Source organism: Rhinopithecus roxellana, chromosome 19 (assembly GCF_007565055.1).
Source record: "Rhinopithecus roxellana isolate Shanxi Qingling chromosome 19, ASM756505v1, whole genome shotgun sequence".
Classification (NCBI taxonomy): Eukaryota; Metazoa; Chordata; class Mammalia; order Primates; family Cercopithecidae; genus Rhinopithecus; species Rhinopithecus roxellana.
The window spans coordinates 74,538,002-74,552,776 of NC_044567.1; the positions used below are offsets into that span (position 1 = coordinate 74,538,002).

General features: G+C 49.9%; 2 protein-coding genes across 31 annotated transcripts in view; one reads left to right on the forward strand and one right to left on the reverse strand.

The window, feature by feature from the left end:
• MAPT (microtubule associated protein tau) overlaps nt 1–6,059 on the forward strand; it is a 134,471-nt gene extending 128,412 nt beyond the window's left edge. For all 19 annotated transcript variants that reach the window (XM_010389014.2, XM_030923024.1, XM_010389015.2 and 16 more), the window contains one exon: nt 1,657–6,059. In XM_010389014.2, coding sequence (XP_010387316.1) covers nt 1,657–1,872 — 216 coding nt within the window. In that variant the 3' untranslated portion in view covers nt 1,873–6,059. The remainder of the gene's footprint in view (nt 1–1,656) is intronic.
• A 1,578-nt stretch (nt 6,060–7,637) lies between these two features.
• KANSL1 (KAT8 regulatory NSL complex subunit 1) overlaps nt 7,638–14,775 on the reverse strand; it is a 198,489-nt gene continuing 191,351 nt past the window's right edge. For 8 of the 12 annotated variants that reach the window (XM_030923033.1, XM_030923034.1, XM_030923036.1 and 5 more), the window contains 5 exons: nt 12,205–12,329; nt 11,135–11,192; nt 10,801–10,913; nt 9,782–10,034; nt 7,638–9,434 (listed from right to left, as the gene is read on the reverse strand). In XM_030923033.1, the coding sequence (XP_030778893.1) occupies nt 9,207–9,434; nt 9,782–10,034; nt 10,801–10,913; nt 11,135–11,192; nt 12,205–12,329 (777 nt within the window). In that variant the 3' untranslated portion in view covers nt 7,638–9,206. The remainder of the gene's footprint in view (nt 9,435–9,781; nt 10,035–10,800; nt 10,914–11,134; nt 11,193–12,204; nt 12,330–14,775) is intronic. The other 4 variants (XM_030923044.1, XM_030923037.1, XM_030923040.1 and 1 more) reach the window with 2 other exon arrangements.

A 14,775-nucleotide genomic window follows, 5' to 3' on the forward strand; every position in this document is an offset into this window, starting at 1 on the left:
CCTAGGTGACAAGAGTGAAACTTTGTCTAAAAAAAAAAAAAAGAGAAAAAGAAAATACACTAATAGAGAACAATCTGTTTTTCAAAGTAGTGACTGCAAATGAACAAAATATGCATCTAGCTTAAACGGGAGCCTGGTTTTCTCTATGCCCATTCAAGCCTGCTGCAATGGGGCCCTTCATCCTGGACCCGTGGACTCCTACAATTATATGGAAAATGGCTGTGTGGGTGTGAGTGTGGGTGGACATGTGCACACATATTTTTGGCTTTACCAGATGCTCAAAGAGCCTAGGACCCAACAAGGGCTGAGAATAACCCTGTCCGCCGCTTCAGGGTCATCAGGAATTACTGGGCGCTGCTCACTTCTCCAGTGAACGCTTTCTGCTTCTGCGTTTCGTGGTATCCTTTGGGGCTCCTGGCTAGGTCATGTGTTTCTCTGCTTTCAAAAGGGCTTCAGCCAGGCACGGTGGCATGAGCCTGTAGTCCCAGCTGCTCGGGAGGTTAAGGTGGGAAGATTGCTTGAGCCCAGGAATTTGAGGCCAGCCTGGACAAGTAGATAGATAGGTAGATGATTGATTGATTGATTGATTGATTGATGTATAACAGATGGATAGATAAGTCGCTAGACAGACTCCATCCTAAATCACCCATCCACCCAGCCACACATAAAAAGGCCTTTGTCATGTCATGTTTTGTGGCCCACCTGCCAGTGCTGCCCACAGTTGCTGCCCCTCCAAACTCATCAAGTCACTGGCAAACAGGAGGAATGTGTGTGGCTCATGTCTGGGCATCTGTGGCTCAGGGAGACATCCTTGATCTTCTCCAGCTTCTCCTTCCACATTTTCCTTTGCAATCTGGCAATATCTATCAAAATAAAATGCGCATGCCTTTTGACCTAAGAGCTCCACTTCTAGGATACACTTACAGGTGTGTGACATGATGTTCATTCAGGGTTATTTATCCGAGGTTGTTCATACACACCGTTGCCTGTAATCACTAAAGGCGGGAGCAGCCTATGCATCCATCCACAGAGGAGTAGATGCCTTTGGATACATCCGTGGTGACGGAATACTAAGCAGCCTGTGTGCATATACACTCACACATGTGTTTGTTTATGTGTGGAATATCTCTGCAGGGTACACAAGAAACTTAAAATGATCACTGTCTCTGGGGAGGGTACCTGGGTGCCTGGGAGGCAGGTCAGGGGAGGAGTGGGCACAGGGATTACGAATTGGAAGACAATAAAAACAGCTTCTGACCAGGCACAGTGGCTCACACCTGTAATGGCAGCACTCTGAGAGGCTGAGGCGGGCGGATTGCTTCCGTCCAGGAGTTCGAGACCAGCCTGGGCAACATAGTGAAACCCCGTTTCTATTAAAAATACAAAAAATTAGCCAGGTGTGGTGGCATGCACCTGTAATCCCAGCTACCCGGGAGGCTGAGGTGGGAGAATCACCTGAGCCTGGAAGGTTGAGGCTGCAGTGAGGTGAGATTGCACCACCTCACTCTAGCCTGGGTGATAGAGCAAGACCCTGTCTCAAAAACAAACAGAAAACAGTCCCTGGCACTGTGGGCCAGGCCTGGCAGGGCAGTTGGCAGGGCTGGTCTTTCTCTGGCACTGCATCTCACCCTCCCTCCCTTCCTCTTCTCCTTGCAGATTGAAACCCACAAGCTGACCTTCCGTGAGAACGCCAAAGCCAAGACAGACCACGGGGCGGAAATCGTGTACAAGTCGCCGGTGGTGTCTGGGGACACGTCTCCACGGCACCTCAGCAATGTCTCCTCCACCGGCAGCATCGACATGGTAGACTCGCCCCAGCTCGCCACGCTAGCCGACGAGGTGTCTGCCTCCCTGGCCAAGCAGGGTTTGTGATCAGGCCCCCGGGGCGGTCAATAATCGTGGAGAGAAGAGAGAGTGAGAGTGTGGAAAAAAAAAGAATAATGACCCGGCCCCGCCCTCTGCCCCCAGCTGCTCCTCGCAGTTCGGTTAATCGGTTCATCACTTAACCTGCTTTTATCGCTCGGCTTTGGCTCGGGACTTCAAAATCAGTGATGGGAATAAGAGCAAATTGCATCTTTCCAAATTGATCGGTGGGCTAATAATAAAATATTTTTTAAAAAACATTCAAAAACATGGCCACACCCAACATTTCCTCGGGCAATTCCTTTTGATTCTTTTTTTTTCCCCCTCCATGTAGAAGAGGGAGAAGGAGAGGCTCTGAAAGCTGCTTCGGGGGCATTGCAAGGGACTGGGGGTGCCCACCGCCTCTGGCCCCGTCATGGGGGTGTCACAGAGGCAGCGGCAGCAACAAAGGATTTGAAACTTGGTGTGTTTGTGGAGCCACAGGCAGACGATGTCAACCTTGTGTGAGTGTGACGGGTGGGGGTGGGGCGGGAGGCCACGGGGGAGGCCAGGGCAGGGGCTGGGCAGAGGGGAGAGGAAGGATGAGAAGGGGGAGTGGGAGAGGAAGCCACATGCCGGAGAGGAGATGCCCTCCTCCGCGCCACTGGGAGGGCCAAGGCCTCCGCCACCTGCCATGTCGCAGACTGAGCGGCTGCCTGTCCTTGGTGTCCTTGCCCTGCTGCAAGTTGGTGTGCCACCCTCTGCAGGGCAGCCTGTGGGAGAAGGGACGGCGGGTAAGAAGAGAAGGCAAGCTAGCGGGAGGGTGGCACCCCATGGATGACCTCCTTGGAAAGGACTGACCTTGATGTCGGAGGGCGCTGGCCTCTTCCTCCCTCCCTGCAGGGTACGGGGCCTGAGCTGAGGGGCTTCCCTCTGCTCCACAGAAACCCTGTTTTATTGAGTTCTGAAGGTTGGAACTGCAGCCATGATTTTGGCCACTTTGCAGACCTGGGACTTTAGGGCTAACCAGTTCTCTTTGTAAGGACTTGTGCCTCTTGGGAGACGTCCACCCGTTTCCAAGCCTGGGCCACCGGCATCTCTGGAGCGTGCAGGGGTCTGGGAGGCGGGTCCCGAGCCCCCTGTCCTTCCCACGGCCACTGCAGTCACCCCTGTCTGCCCCACTGTGCTGTTGTCTGCCATGAGAACCCAGTCACTGCCTATACCCCTCATCACGTCACAATGTCTGAATTCCCAGCCTCACCACCCCCCTTCTCAGTAATGACCCTGGTTGGCTGCGGGAGGCACCTACTCCATACTGAGGGTGAAATTAAGGGAAGGTAAAGTCCAGGCACAAGAGTGGGACCCCAGCCTCACTCTCAGTTCCACTCATCCAACTGGGTCCCTCACCACGAATCTCATGACCTGATGCGGTTCCCTGCCTCCTCCTCCCATCACAGAGGTGAGCCAGGGCACTGCTCAGCTATGACCCTAGGTGTCTCCCTAGGTGTCTCCCTAGGTGTCTCCCTAGGTGTCTCTGCCTTGTTGACGTAGAGAGAGCCCCTTCCCCCGAGAAGGCCTGGCCCCTTCCTGTGCTGAGCCCGCAGCAGGAGGCTGGGTGTCCTGGTTGTCGGTGACGGCACCAGGATGGGTGGGCAAGGCACCCAGGGCAGGCCCACAGTCCCGCTGTCGCCCACTTCCATCCAAGCTTGTGGCTGCCAGCCTCCCAGACAGCCCAGCCCGCTGCTCAGCTCCACATGCATAGAATCAGCCCTCCACACCCCAAAAAGGAGAACACACCCCCTTCGAAATGGTTCTTTCTCCCCAGTCCCAGCTGGAAGCCATGCTGTCTGTTCTGCTGGAGCAGCTGAACATATACATAGATGTTGCCCTGCCCTCCCCATCTGCACCCTGTTGCGTTGTAGTTGGATTTGTCTGTTTATGCTTGGATTCACCAGAGTGACTATGATAGTGAAAAGAAAAAAAAAAAAAAAAAAAAAAAAAAAAGGACGCATGTATCTTGAAATGCTTGTAAAGAGGTTTCTAACCCACCCTCACAAGGTGTCTCTCACCCCCACGCTGGGATGCGTGTGGCCTGTGTGGCGCCGCCCTGCTGGGGCCTCCCAAGGTTTGAAAGGCTTTCCTCAGCATCCGGGACCCAACAGAGACCAGATTCTGGCATCTAAGGAGGCCGTTCAGCTGTGAAGAAGGCCTGAAGCACAGGATTAGGACTGAAGCGATGATGTCTCCTTCCCTACTTCCCCTTGGGGCTCCCTGTGTCAGGGCAGAGAGTAGGTCTTGTGGCTGGTCTGGCTTGCGGCACGAGGATGGTTCTCTCTGGTCACAGCCCGAAGTCCCACAGCCGTCCTAAAGGAGGCTTACAACTCCTGCATCACAAGAAAAAGGAAGCCAGCGCCAGCTGGGGGGAGCTGCAGCTCCCAGAAGCTCCATGAGCCTCAGCCACCCCTCAGACTGGGTTCCTCTCCAAGCTCGCCCTCTGGAGGGGCAGCCCAGCCTCCCACCAAGGGCCCTGCGACCACAGCAGGGATTGGGATGAATTGCCTATCCTGGATCTGCTCCAGAGGCCCGAGCTGCCTGCCTGAGGAAGGATAAGTCGGGAGGCACTGTTCCCAAAGCCTTGACCAGAGCACCTTAGCCCACTGACCTTGCACAAACTCCATCTGCTGCCATGAGAAAAGGGAAGCCGCCTTTGCAAAAAATTGCTGCCTAAAGAAACTCGGCAGCCTCAAGCTCAATTCTGCCACCTCTGGGGTTTGGGTACAGTTAAAGGCAACCCTGGGGGACTTGGCAGTAGAAATCCAGGGCATCCCCTAGGGCTGGCGACTTCGTGTGCAGCTAGAGCTTTCCCCGCAAGAAGTTTCTGGGCCCAGAGCTCTCCACCAGGAGGCTCCCTGCTGTTCGCTAAGTCCCAGCAATTCTCATAAGGGATCTGAGACTAAGGAGGAAATGTGGGGTAGAGATTTGGTGGTGGTTAGAGACATGCCCCCCTCATCACTGCCAACAGTTTCGGCTGCATTTTTCACGTACCTCGGTTCCTCTTCCTGAAGTTCTTGTGCCCTGCTCTTCAGCACTGTGGGCCTTATACGGTAGGCTCTGGGATCTCCCCCTTGTGGGGCAGGCTCTTGGGGCCAGCCTAAGATCATGGTTTAGGGTGATCAGTGCTGGCAGATAAATTGCAAAGGCATGCTGGCTTGTGACCTCAAATGACAATCCCCCCAGGGCTGGGCACTCCTCCCCTCCCCTCACTTCTCCCACCTGCAGAGCCAGTGTCCGTGGGTGGGCTAGATAGGATATGTATGCCGGCTCCTTCAAGCTGTTGACTCACTTTATCAATAGTTCCATTTAAATTGACTTCAATGGTGAGACTGTATCCTGTTTGCTATTGCTTATTGTGCTATGGGGGGAGGGGGGAGGAATGTGTAAGATAGTTAACATGGGTAAAGGGAGATCTTGGGGTGCAGCACTTAAATTGCCTCGTAACCCTTTTCATGATTTCAACCACATTTGCTAAAGGGAAGGAGCAGCCAAGGGGTTAGAGGCCCTTGGGGTTTCTCTTTTCCACTGACAGCCTTTCCCAGGCAGCTGGCTAGTTCCCCATTCCCTCCCCAGCCAGGTGCAGGCGTAGCAATATGGACATCTGGTTGCTTTGGCCTGCTGCCCTCTTTCAGGGGTCCTAAGCCCACAATCATGCCTCCCTAAGACCCTGGCATCCTTCCTTTTAAGCCGTTGGCACCTCTGTGTCATCTCTCACACTGGCTCCAGACACAGCCTGCGCTTCTGGTAGCTGAGATCACTCACTTCCCCCTCCTCATCTTTGTTGGAGCTCCAAGTAAAGCTATGAGGTCAGGGCGAGGGCACAGGTGATCACCAGCGTGTCCCATCTACAGACCTGTGGCTTCATAAGACTTCTGATTTCTCTTCAGCTTTGAAAAGGGTTACCCTGGGCACTGGCCTAGCGTCTCACCTCCTAATAGACTTAGCCCCATGAGTTTGCCATGTTGAGCAGGACAATTTCTGGCACTTGCAAGTCCCATGATTTCTTCGGTAATTGTGAGGGTGGGGGGAGGGACATGAAATCATCTTAGCTTAGCTTCCTGTCTGTGAATGTCTATATAGTGTATTGTGTGTTTTAACAAATGATTTACACTGACTGTTGCCGTAAAAGTGAATTTGGAAATAAAGTTATTACTCTGATTAAATAAGGTCTCCATTCATGGATTCCAAGGACAAGAAAGTGATACACAATGTCTGTTTTTTAAGTTCTCTCCCATTCACCCTTAGAGAATTTAGCCCAGTACAGGAAATGACAGTATTATTAAAAGCTGGACATCAGGATTAACAGCTCTCTCTGGGGCCCTGAAGGTGAGAGTTCTCAGACTTGCTCATTTGCAGCTGATTCTCTCATTGTGATGCTGGCAAACCATCCTAGTCCAATTCAAAGGGCAATACAAAGCCTTGTGGCTGACCTCACCAGGCAGCACTCCGTTTGCAAGACCGGTGCCAGTGTATGCAAACCTGAGAAGGTTGGGGATGAGGATATGGGATCTTTCGTCCCTGGAAATTTAGTCCAGAGGCCTGGGGCTTGGAGCAGAACACCAAGCCAATCAGCTTAATGAGTAGCTTAGATTCCTGCTAGGTTTACAGAGCTGCCTTCTTCTTTCCTTTGGCGCCTTATTATAGATTGAGGAGCATTTCTGCTAAACCAAGATAGGGATACCAGATAGCGTCCTCCTAGCAATGCCACAAAGGAAAACAAAAACAAAACAGTAATCCATCAATATTCCTTAGTAACTACATCCAAGGTCATGATACTGAATCCTTAGATTGTTTCAAAATACTACTTTTCTTTGATCTTCCTGATGTGTTTGCCACTGCAGGCAGGTTTAAGTAGAACAGATTTTAACTGAAGCTACAGAAGCAGCAACAGGCCCCAAAAGAGAAGTGCTATCTCAGAAAGCATGGCTTTCAGAGCCACCAGAGACAGCCTCACTGGCTGTTTCAGCTTGACTGCCATGCAAAGAAGCAGAGCAGAGGGAGAACCAGCCCCACCCACTTACTCATCTTGTGTAAAGAAAAGCACCTACCAGCCTAGGCTACATAGTGAGACACTATCTCCACAAAAAACCCATGAAAATTAGCTGGGTATGGTGGCACAAGCCTATAGTCCCAGCTACTGGAGAGGCTCAGGTGGGAGGATCTCTTGAGCCCAGGAGATCCAGGCTGCAGTGAGCCAAGATTGCACCGCTGCACTCCAGCCTGGGCCATCAAGCAAGATCCCATCTCAAAAAATAAAAAAAGAAAAGCATATAACCTTCTCAGAAGAAAGATGCTATAATCTCAGGCAACAGGCAAGAACCAACCCAGGCTCTATGCAAATTATGTATCTCACTGACCCCCACCAAACCTCAGAAAAATTTAACGGTGAGAAGCAAAATCTCCTTTAAAGAGCAATTTAGAACGGACAGAAAATATCATACAGCTGACTTCACTAGAGAGAAAGTGGATCAACTGCTTTCACTCAACAAAAAAAGGAGATGATCAATGCAGATCCCCTCACCTCCTGGCAGCCCTTACCCTCAGTGAAAAGCCACCACTATTCTCTCTCTGATGGCCATCAGATGAACCTGCGGCATTCCCACAAGACAGAATGGAGATCTTCCAAGGTACAGAGCAAGTCAGAGTACCCCAAAGAACGGCGCCAGAGAGCCAGCTCCGAAGCCGCCAACACTACCATACATACACAGTTCAATAAGTCAAGAAAGGCCTGGTACACAGCATTCTGTAACTTTTTTTTTTATTTTTTTCAATTTTTCCTTCTTTTTTTTTTAAGCACTAGTCTGTGCTTTGCGAACAGAATCAAGACATTAACAAAGATCAGCTTCTCTGAAGAAAAGCATTTCTATAGAACAAAGACAGCTACATGTTTCGCTGCCATTACACAGCTCCAAAGCAGGAAAAGAAAATATTTACAAAATACAATTTTTTTTTTCATTTTTTGTTTTTGTTTTTTTTTTTCAATGCTAAAAGGGTTATTCAGAATTTTCAACCTTATAAATAGAAGAAGCACTTTATGCATAGGGATATGGTGCATTATTGTATTTTTTTTTTTTAAAGAAACAATGACAAACCCTTTAACTTGCAAACAGAAAAAAAAAAATCACTAATGTTGAAAATTGTGAAAAAACCCCAACCATTAAGCAGTTGTCTACTATTTTTATACGATTACAAAATGGCCAAAAAAAAAGTCTTCTCCCCCCTCCCCCTTTTTGGTGATGTGATCATACAGGAGACAGGCACAAGGTTAACAGAGAAGGGTGAAGGGGGAACAATGGGAACCACAGCTAGGACCAGACAATGTTCCACAGGCAAGGGGAGCGTGAAAGACCAAGAGTGGAACTAACACCGACAGGGATCTGGATGTGAAGGAAACATGGCAAAGTGAATCAGAGAAAAAAAAAACAAAAACATCACACAGGGAGATGGCTGCTCACTTCCCACAACCCCCCGTTTGCAGGGGAGTGGGAACAGAGGTTAAGTAGCCCTAACCCTACCTTCAGAGATCAGGATAGGTGGTAAAAACATTCCGAGTGGAAGGACGGGTTGTCGGTGTGTATGTGGCATTGGAGAGCGGACAGGGAAGGGTACCAAGGGGCATGATGAGGGGAACCTGAGCAGCCACAGCCAGGTTACTGCAGTTAAAGAGTCAAAACAGAGAAGACCAAAGGCAGATGAAACAAAAAATAGGTCTCTTAAGTTCTGGGTGAGAAGGGAAAGCTGTTCTGCCGGCTGAGCACTCGGTGAGAGCAGCTGGCAGTTACGGCAGAGAGGCTCTGGTGGGGATGTTCCAGCACGAAAAACCAAGGGGGACCCAGCCAGGAGGGCCACAGCTGAGCCAAGCCACAGATGGGAGGGGAGGGGGTAAGAGCCCAGAGCACCCTGCCCCATTCCACCCTAGCTCGAGAAGGCCATGCTCAACTGGAGCCCTCTGCCCGCCAGGCTGTTCTGCCCTGCCCACAGGTGTGAGGGAGGGGGTGGTCATCTAACATTGGTAAGTCCAGTGATTCAACAGTGCAGAGGATGTGCCAGGACCAGGCCAGCAGGGTCTCATCCTGAACTTCTGTTTGCCAACGGGAGGAAGTGCTCAGGTGTGTGACAAGAAAACATGGAAACAAAAACAAAACAAAAATTAAAACGAGAGAAAAAAATACCAAAGTAGGATCTAAATTCCTTAAGTTCACTAAAAACTGTGAAAATTTCCGGCATATGATGTTTGAATATCAAACGCAGAGATTTCTGAAGCTTTAATGCCAATAGTTAGTAAGTCTGTTTAGATTCTTATCTCCCGCTCATCTGTGAGTTGGGCGCTGAGCTGTGGCTGCTGCCACCAGATGCCGACTCTTGAGGGGGACAGTGGGAGGCGAGGTGGGTGCTGCCTCTGTCTCCCGGCCAGTCTTGCTGCCTGAGGTGCGTCGAGTGCAGCGGGCTGCTCGCTCCTGTGCATCCAGCTGGTCCTCACACTCCGCCTGGGGACTGTGCGCCAGGGGGAAGGTCCGCCGCTCCCAGGGCTGGACAGACTGTAGGTAGACAAGTTGCCCTGTGAGGACCCAGTCCCAGCCAGCCTGCTTCCTACTCCAAGGCCCTGCCACAAACCTGGTGGCCGGAGACTAGGACCAGCCTATCTAGCGTTCCTGGGACAGTCTGGGAACACCCCTCCTCGGGTGTGCCCAGACAACTGTATGATCATTTGGCAATGATCAACGCAGCGCCGCTGAGTGCTGAGGAGGCCCGTTTAAGTGCGGCCCTTTGTCCCTTCAAAAAGGGGGAGGGTGGCTTATGACGTAGGTCCCTCTTCAGCAGGTGCCGTCCCTTCCTGGTTCCATCCCCCAACCATGCCAACCCCACCCAAGGCTGTGTCCCTTACCTGTTCATCCAGACCCAGCTCTGGCGTGGAACAACGGGTATCCTCACTGGCTAAGTGTCGCGGAGTGTCGCGAGCCACAGGGGTGAGGGGTGCTGAGTGCAGTTCCGGGCTAATGGGGCTCCTAGGGGACTGACCATGAGAGTATTCTGACAAAGAGTGGCTACTGCTGACATCAGGGGAGGCAGGCTGGGGGGTGGAGGGGTTGGCACTGCCCAGCTGGGGGGTTGTCCGGCCGTCTGATGACCTGTAGGACCTGTACACCAAGGAATGCAAATCTGAGTGCCTGGGAAATGTTTGCTTATGGGGGTAAAGGGCATGAAAAAAGCATCCCCACTGGAGGAGGTAAGGCAAACAAAGACCAACAGATTTTCCTTAGGATCCAGCAACTCTCATGTCTTTCCACTACCCTCTGGAGGGGTAAGTATACAACATCTACCATCCCAAGAAAAAAGCACGGCTGAACAACGCAATGGGCGAGTCCATAGCAAAGTGCCTAGTGAATTCAGAAGTTAGGGAGATTCGTGTAGGCTTTGAAAACGGTAGTCAAAGAAAAAAAAGTAAAATAAGAGTTCGCAAAACTTTCTACTTGAGAATCCCGAGGGTTTCTGCCACTGTTAACAATAAATGGAGACAGGGTAGTGATGGACGTTAAGGGGGGCAGTTTCTTCAAGTGGCATCACAAAGCCACTGTCCAAAGGAAGGTTCACGTGTAGTGAGGTCTTCCAAGCTCCCCTGGTTGAATCACCAAGACCCCCCAACTGTCTTCCAAATGCCACAGATCATGGGAATGCATCAGAATTGAACAGTGACTCCTCAGCAAGGATCCAACACTTGGCTCCTTGTATCTCCACCAGTTCCAACAAACACCAAGGAACTTCTGAGCTCTTTGCCACTGCCAGTAGATGAGTATGATGAGCAATTAAGAGGCAGTAGCAATTCCACAGACTCAAGTAGGGCCCAAACTCCCTGTCCACCACCCTCTCTCCACAGGCCCTGGGGACCCATGCCTGCCCCATCACCTGCTGCCCCGCCGCTGGGGTGGCACACTCGTGGTCCACAGCCACCGTGCCCTCTCCATCTCCTCACATTTGGCATGCAGGGCGGCGAAAGCTGCGTCAGATAGGTCTTCAATCTGCAATAGAGCAGCTTCATCGATCTCGTCTTTTCTCCAGGAGTTAAGAACCAGTCCCACCCCATTCTAGGTTCTTCCCGGTCACAAGAGAATACAAGGAGCTTGCACTTGACACCCACAGGTCTTGAGGCCATTTAGGGTGTGTGCACTCGTGTGTGTGTGTGTATGTGTGTGTGCATGTGTACACACGTGCTCTTCTAACAGAAAAACCAGGCCATTACCTCCTCATTCTCCTCATCAGGACTCCCCTTCAGAGACTGAAGATCAACCTCCCGCCAGCTGCAAAACCAAGAGTAGATAATCATGAGACGGCAAGCAGGCTACAACCGGGGGCAGGGTCAAAGTGTCCATGCAAGGATGAGAATCCTGCACCCGTGGGTGACACTGCTCTCTGCCAGGTAGACTCTGCTCTATCACAGCTCAGTCTCCTTACCCCATCAAGGCCTGTGAAATTGGCCACCTACTCAAATGCCCGCAAAGGCCAGAAATGAGAGAAGCAGCCTATAGTAGGGCTGAGGCTGAGAGACTGTGACAAACTCAGGAAAAGAAACCTGTTTAAAGGGGACCACCACTGTTCAGGACCAGCTGATTGCTCCCATCTGGAAATGCACATCCAGGGTTGCCTAATCTTCTGTTTGGCAACAAAAGCCGGAAACAAAGATTTTTATGTGAAATCCTGCTTTGATGTTGACAACAAATTCAGTACTTTTTTTTTTTTTTTTTTGAGACAGAGTCTCGCTCTGTCGCCCAGGCTGGAGCGCAGTGGCCCACAGTCTCTGCTCACTGCAAGCTCCACCTCCTGGGTTCACGCCATTCTCCTGCCTTAGCCTCCCAAGTAGCTGGGACTACAGGCACCCACCACCACGCCCAGCTAATTTTCTGTATTTTTAGTAGAGATGAGGTTTCACCATGTTAGCCAGGATGGTCTGGATCTCCTGACCTTGTGATCCACCCGCCTCGGCCTCCCAAAGTGCTGGGATTACAGGCTTGAGTCACCGCGCCCGGCCAAATTCAGTATTTTAAAACATACTGTATGTGTTGACAAAACCTGTCTCTAGACCAGTAAGTGAGTGGCCTACCAGGCTGTGACTGCTGGCTCGTTTGGTGTATTCCTATAATGGAATGAGATAAAACTATATACATAAATAATTTTGTTCTTATCAGATAAGAATTTCTCTTAATGAGAAGACAGAACCAAAGACAAGGGCCCAAGTCTAGGTCAGAAGAGAAGAGGGAAAAAGGGCAATAGCAGGAAGAATGGGGAGAGGGACCAACTATTCTGAGCTTCTACCTGGGAGTAAGGATTTCCTTGTATTGCAGTTTCTCTACGCGAGTTGTTGCAGCAACAGACATTGGGATGACAATGTTGTTAATATCAAATGAGCTCTCTCCCCTTCTCCTCCTAACTGGCTGCTGCTGTAAGATAAAAATTAAGTTTAAAAGGGAGGTACAATTTTACAGACATCAAATCATTCATCTAAGACTTAAAGCAGGATCACCAATAACCAGGCATCTGGGTCCTTGGGTTGAAGCTGAGCAGTGACCATAAGAGCTGCTCCCACCTAGGAGTCAGTCTTCAACAGCAAAAACCTTGCAGAGAAATACTAGGTGGTCGTGAGGAGTTATTCCTATTCATAAGTCCCACTGGTCACCCTCTTCCTTCAAGGGCTCATGTGTAAATTTCATAGGGGTGGGTACCTGGGATCTTAACTGTTGGGGTTTCTACTCCATATACACCTCTATTAACCTCCTCTCCTTTTACAATCCTCATTTCCCACCTTTATCCCCATTTATGACTTGAGACTCATAGTGGCCCCTCCCCAAAAAGCAATGCTTGAAAGCTGATCCTGAAAGATGCCCAAAGGATAGGCCGGTCTCAATAGATCATCTAACCTTGGTTGTCATGAATGCACCTCCTTCTCGAAGATCTGAACTCTTCAGCTAAATCTGCACCCACCATCTGCTCAGTCTTTATGTGATTTCCCCTCTTTTGATGATTCTTGGGGAAACGTGAGAGCTTTCTAGCTGTATCAAAGGAGATGAATGGAGGAAAACTGAAGAGGAGAACCTGACTATACCTCACATTCCTGGTGAAAGGAAATTTGCTTCTATAGGAAGTTGAGAAGAGCAAACTCTAAGAAAAATAAGACTTCCAAGGATCGAATATCAGAGGCAGAGGTAGGCATCTACAGTAGCTGAGAGACCAGGGAACTAAATGGCTTAAGTCTCTTGGATGGAAGAAAAAGTCTACTACCTGCTGCTGCCCAGATAGTTAATACCCTATCCTGAAACAGAAACTAGCAACTGAGCTGTGAGAGGCCAGAGTGAAACAGTGGCATAACAAACACGCTGCCATGGCAACAAAACAGCTGGAAAACACCTAAGAGGCTGCATTTACACCTAAACCACTAAGTGTGGTCAGCCCACAGGGAAGGGTTGTTGGTGGAGGAAGAAGTCCCCTACAACTAACCACTCTATCCTCTGTTCCTGGAGGGTGAGATACAATCATCTTAGGACATTCTCAGAGAATGTGAAAAGTCAGCACTTCCTGGGCCAGAGTTTCAGTCACTGTCATTTATAATTTCAGATGACCACAATGCCCTTTTCACTTCAATTTCTTTCTCTATCAAATTACATGACTGTCAGTGACCTCAGAAATTTAGGATATCTGGTTAACCAAAATGGTTAAACAGACTTTTGGGAATCTTGCCTGAGTTCTGTAGTTGAGGATTAGTGATCTCATACCCAGAGACCTCTGCCACTGCCAGATCTCTGCTGCAATTATACATCCCACTACAAGAAATGCATCTTTTTTTTTTTTTTTTTGAGACGGAGTCTCGCTCTGTCACCCGGGGCTGGAGTGCAGTGGCCAGATCTCAGCTCACTGCAAGCTCCGCCTCCCGGGTTCACGCCATTCTCCTGCCTCAGCCTCCCAAGTAGCTGGGACTACAGGCGCCCGCCACCTCGCCCGGCTAGTTTTTTGTATTTTTTAGTAGAGACGGGGTTTCACCATATTAGCCAGGATAGTCTCGATCTCCTGACCTCGTGATCCGCCCGTCTTGGCCTCCCAAAGTGCTGGGATTACAGGCTTGAGCCACCGCGCCCGGCCAAGAAATGCATCTTAAGAAAGCCTCAAGAGAGACAGCCTTCCCAGTATAAATGTGAATAAATGTGAAACTGCTGGCAGAAACAGGTATATACTTTCCCTGAAACTTCCTGGGCTTGTTGTTAGAGCTTTCCAGAAAAAGACAGTGGAGCAGGTTGTGGGATGGTTCGAAGGGCTCCGTATCTCATCCTCCACCTAGACACGCCCTCAATTCTGTCAGCTACTCATTCGGTGTAAATTAACTAGTATCTCCTATAGAGCAAGAGATAGAGAGCAGGTGATGAGAATAAAACTGATTCCCAAACTTGGTTGTATATCAGAAGCAAGATTAAGGAGTATTTAAAAAAAAAAAAAAGGTTCTAGGACTCCCCTTGCTCTTTTATAAAATCAGAATCTTTTTGTTTGTTTGTTTAAGAGATAAGGTCTCACTGTGCTGCCCAGGCTGGACTCAATCTCCTGGGCCGCAATGATCTTCCTGAGTAGCTGGAGCTATAAGCATGCAAGATCACACCCAGCAACAAATCAGATCTTTAGAAGTGTTTGGTTGGTTTGTTTTGTTTTTTAAAGCTGCTGAGGTGATTCTGATGCAGCTACTGGCTTTTGGGAGGCACTGACACAAACACCCCCTCTCCTCCCTACCTTTCTCCAGTGGCCTCTGGCTTCTTTCCCTGATTTCAAGGACAGCTGGCCCTCTGTATCCATGGGTTCAACCAATTGTGGATTGAAAATATTTTGGGGGGAAAAACTGAGTCTGTA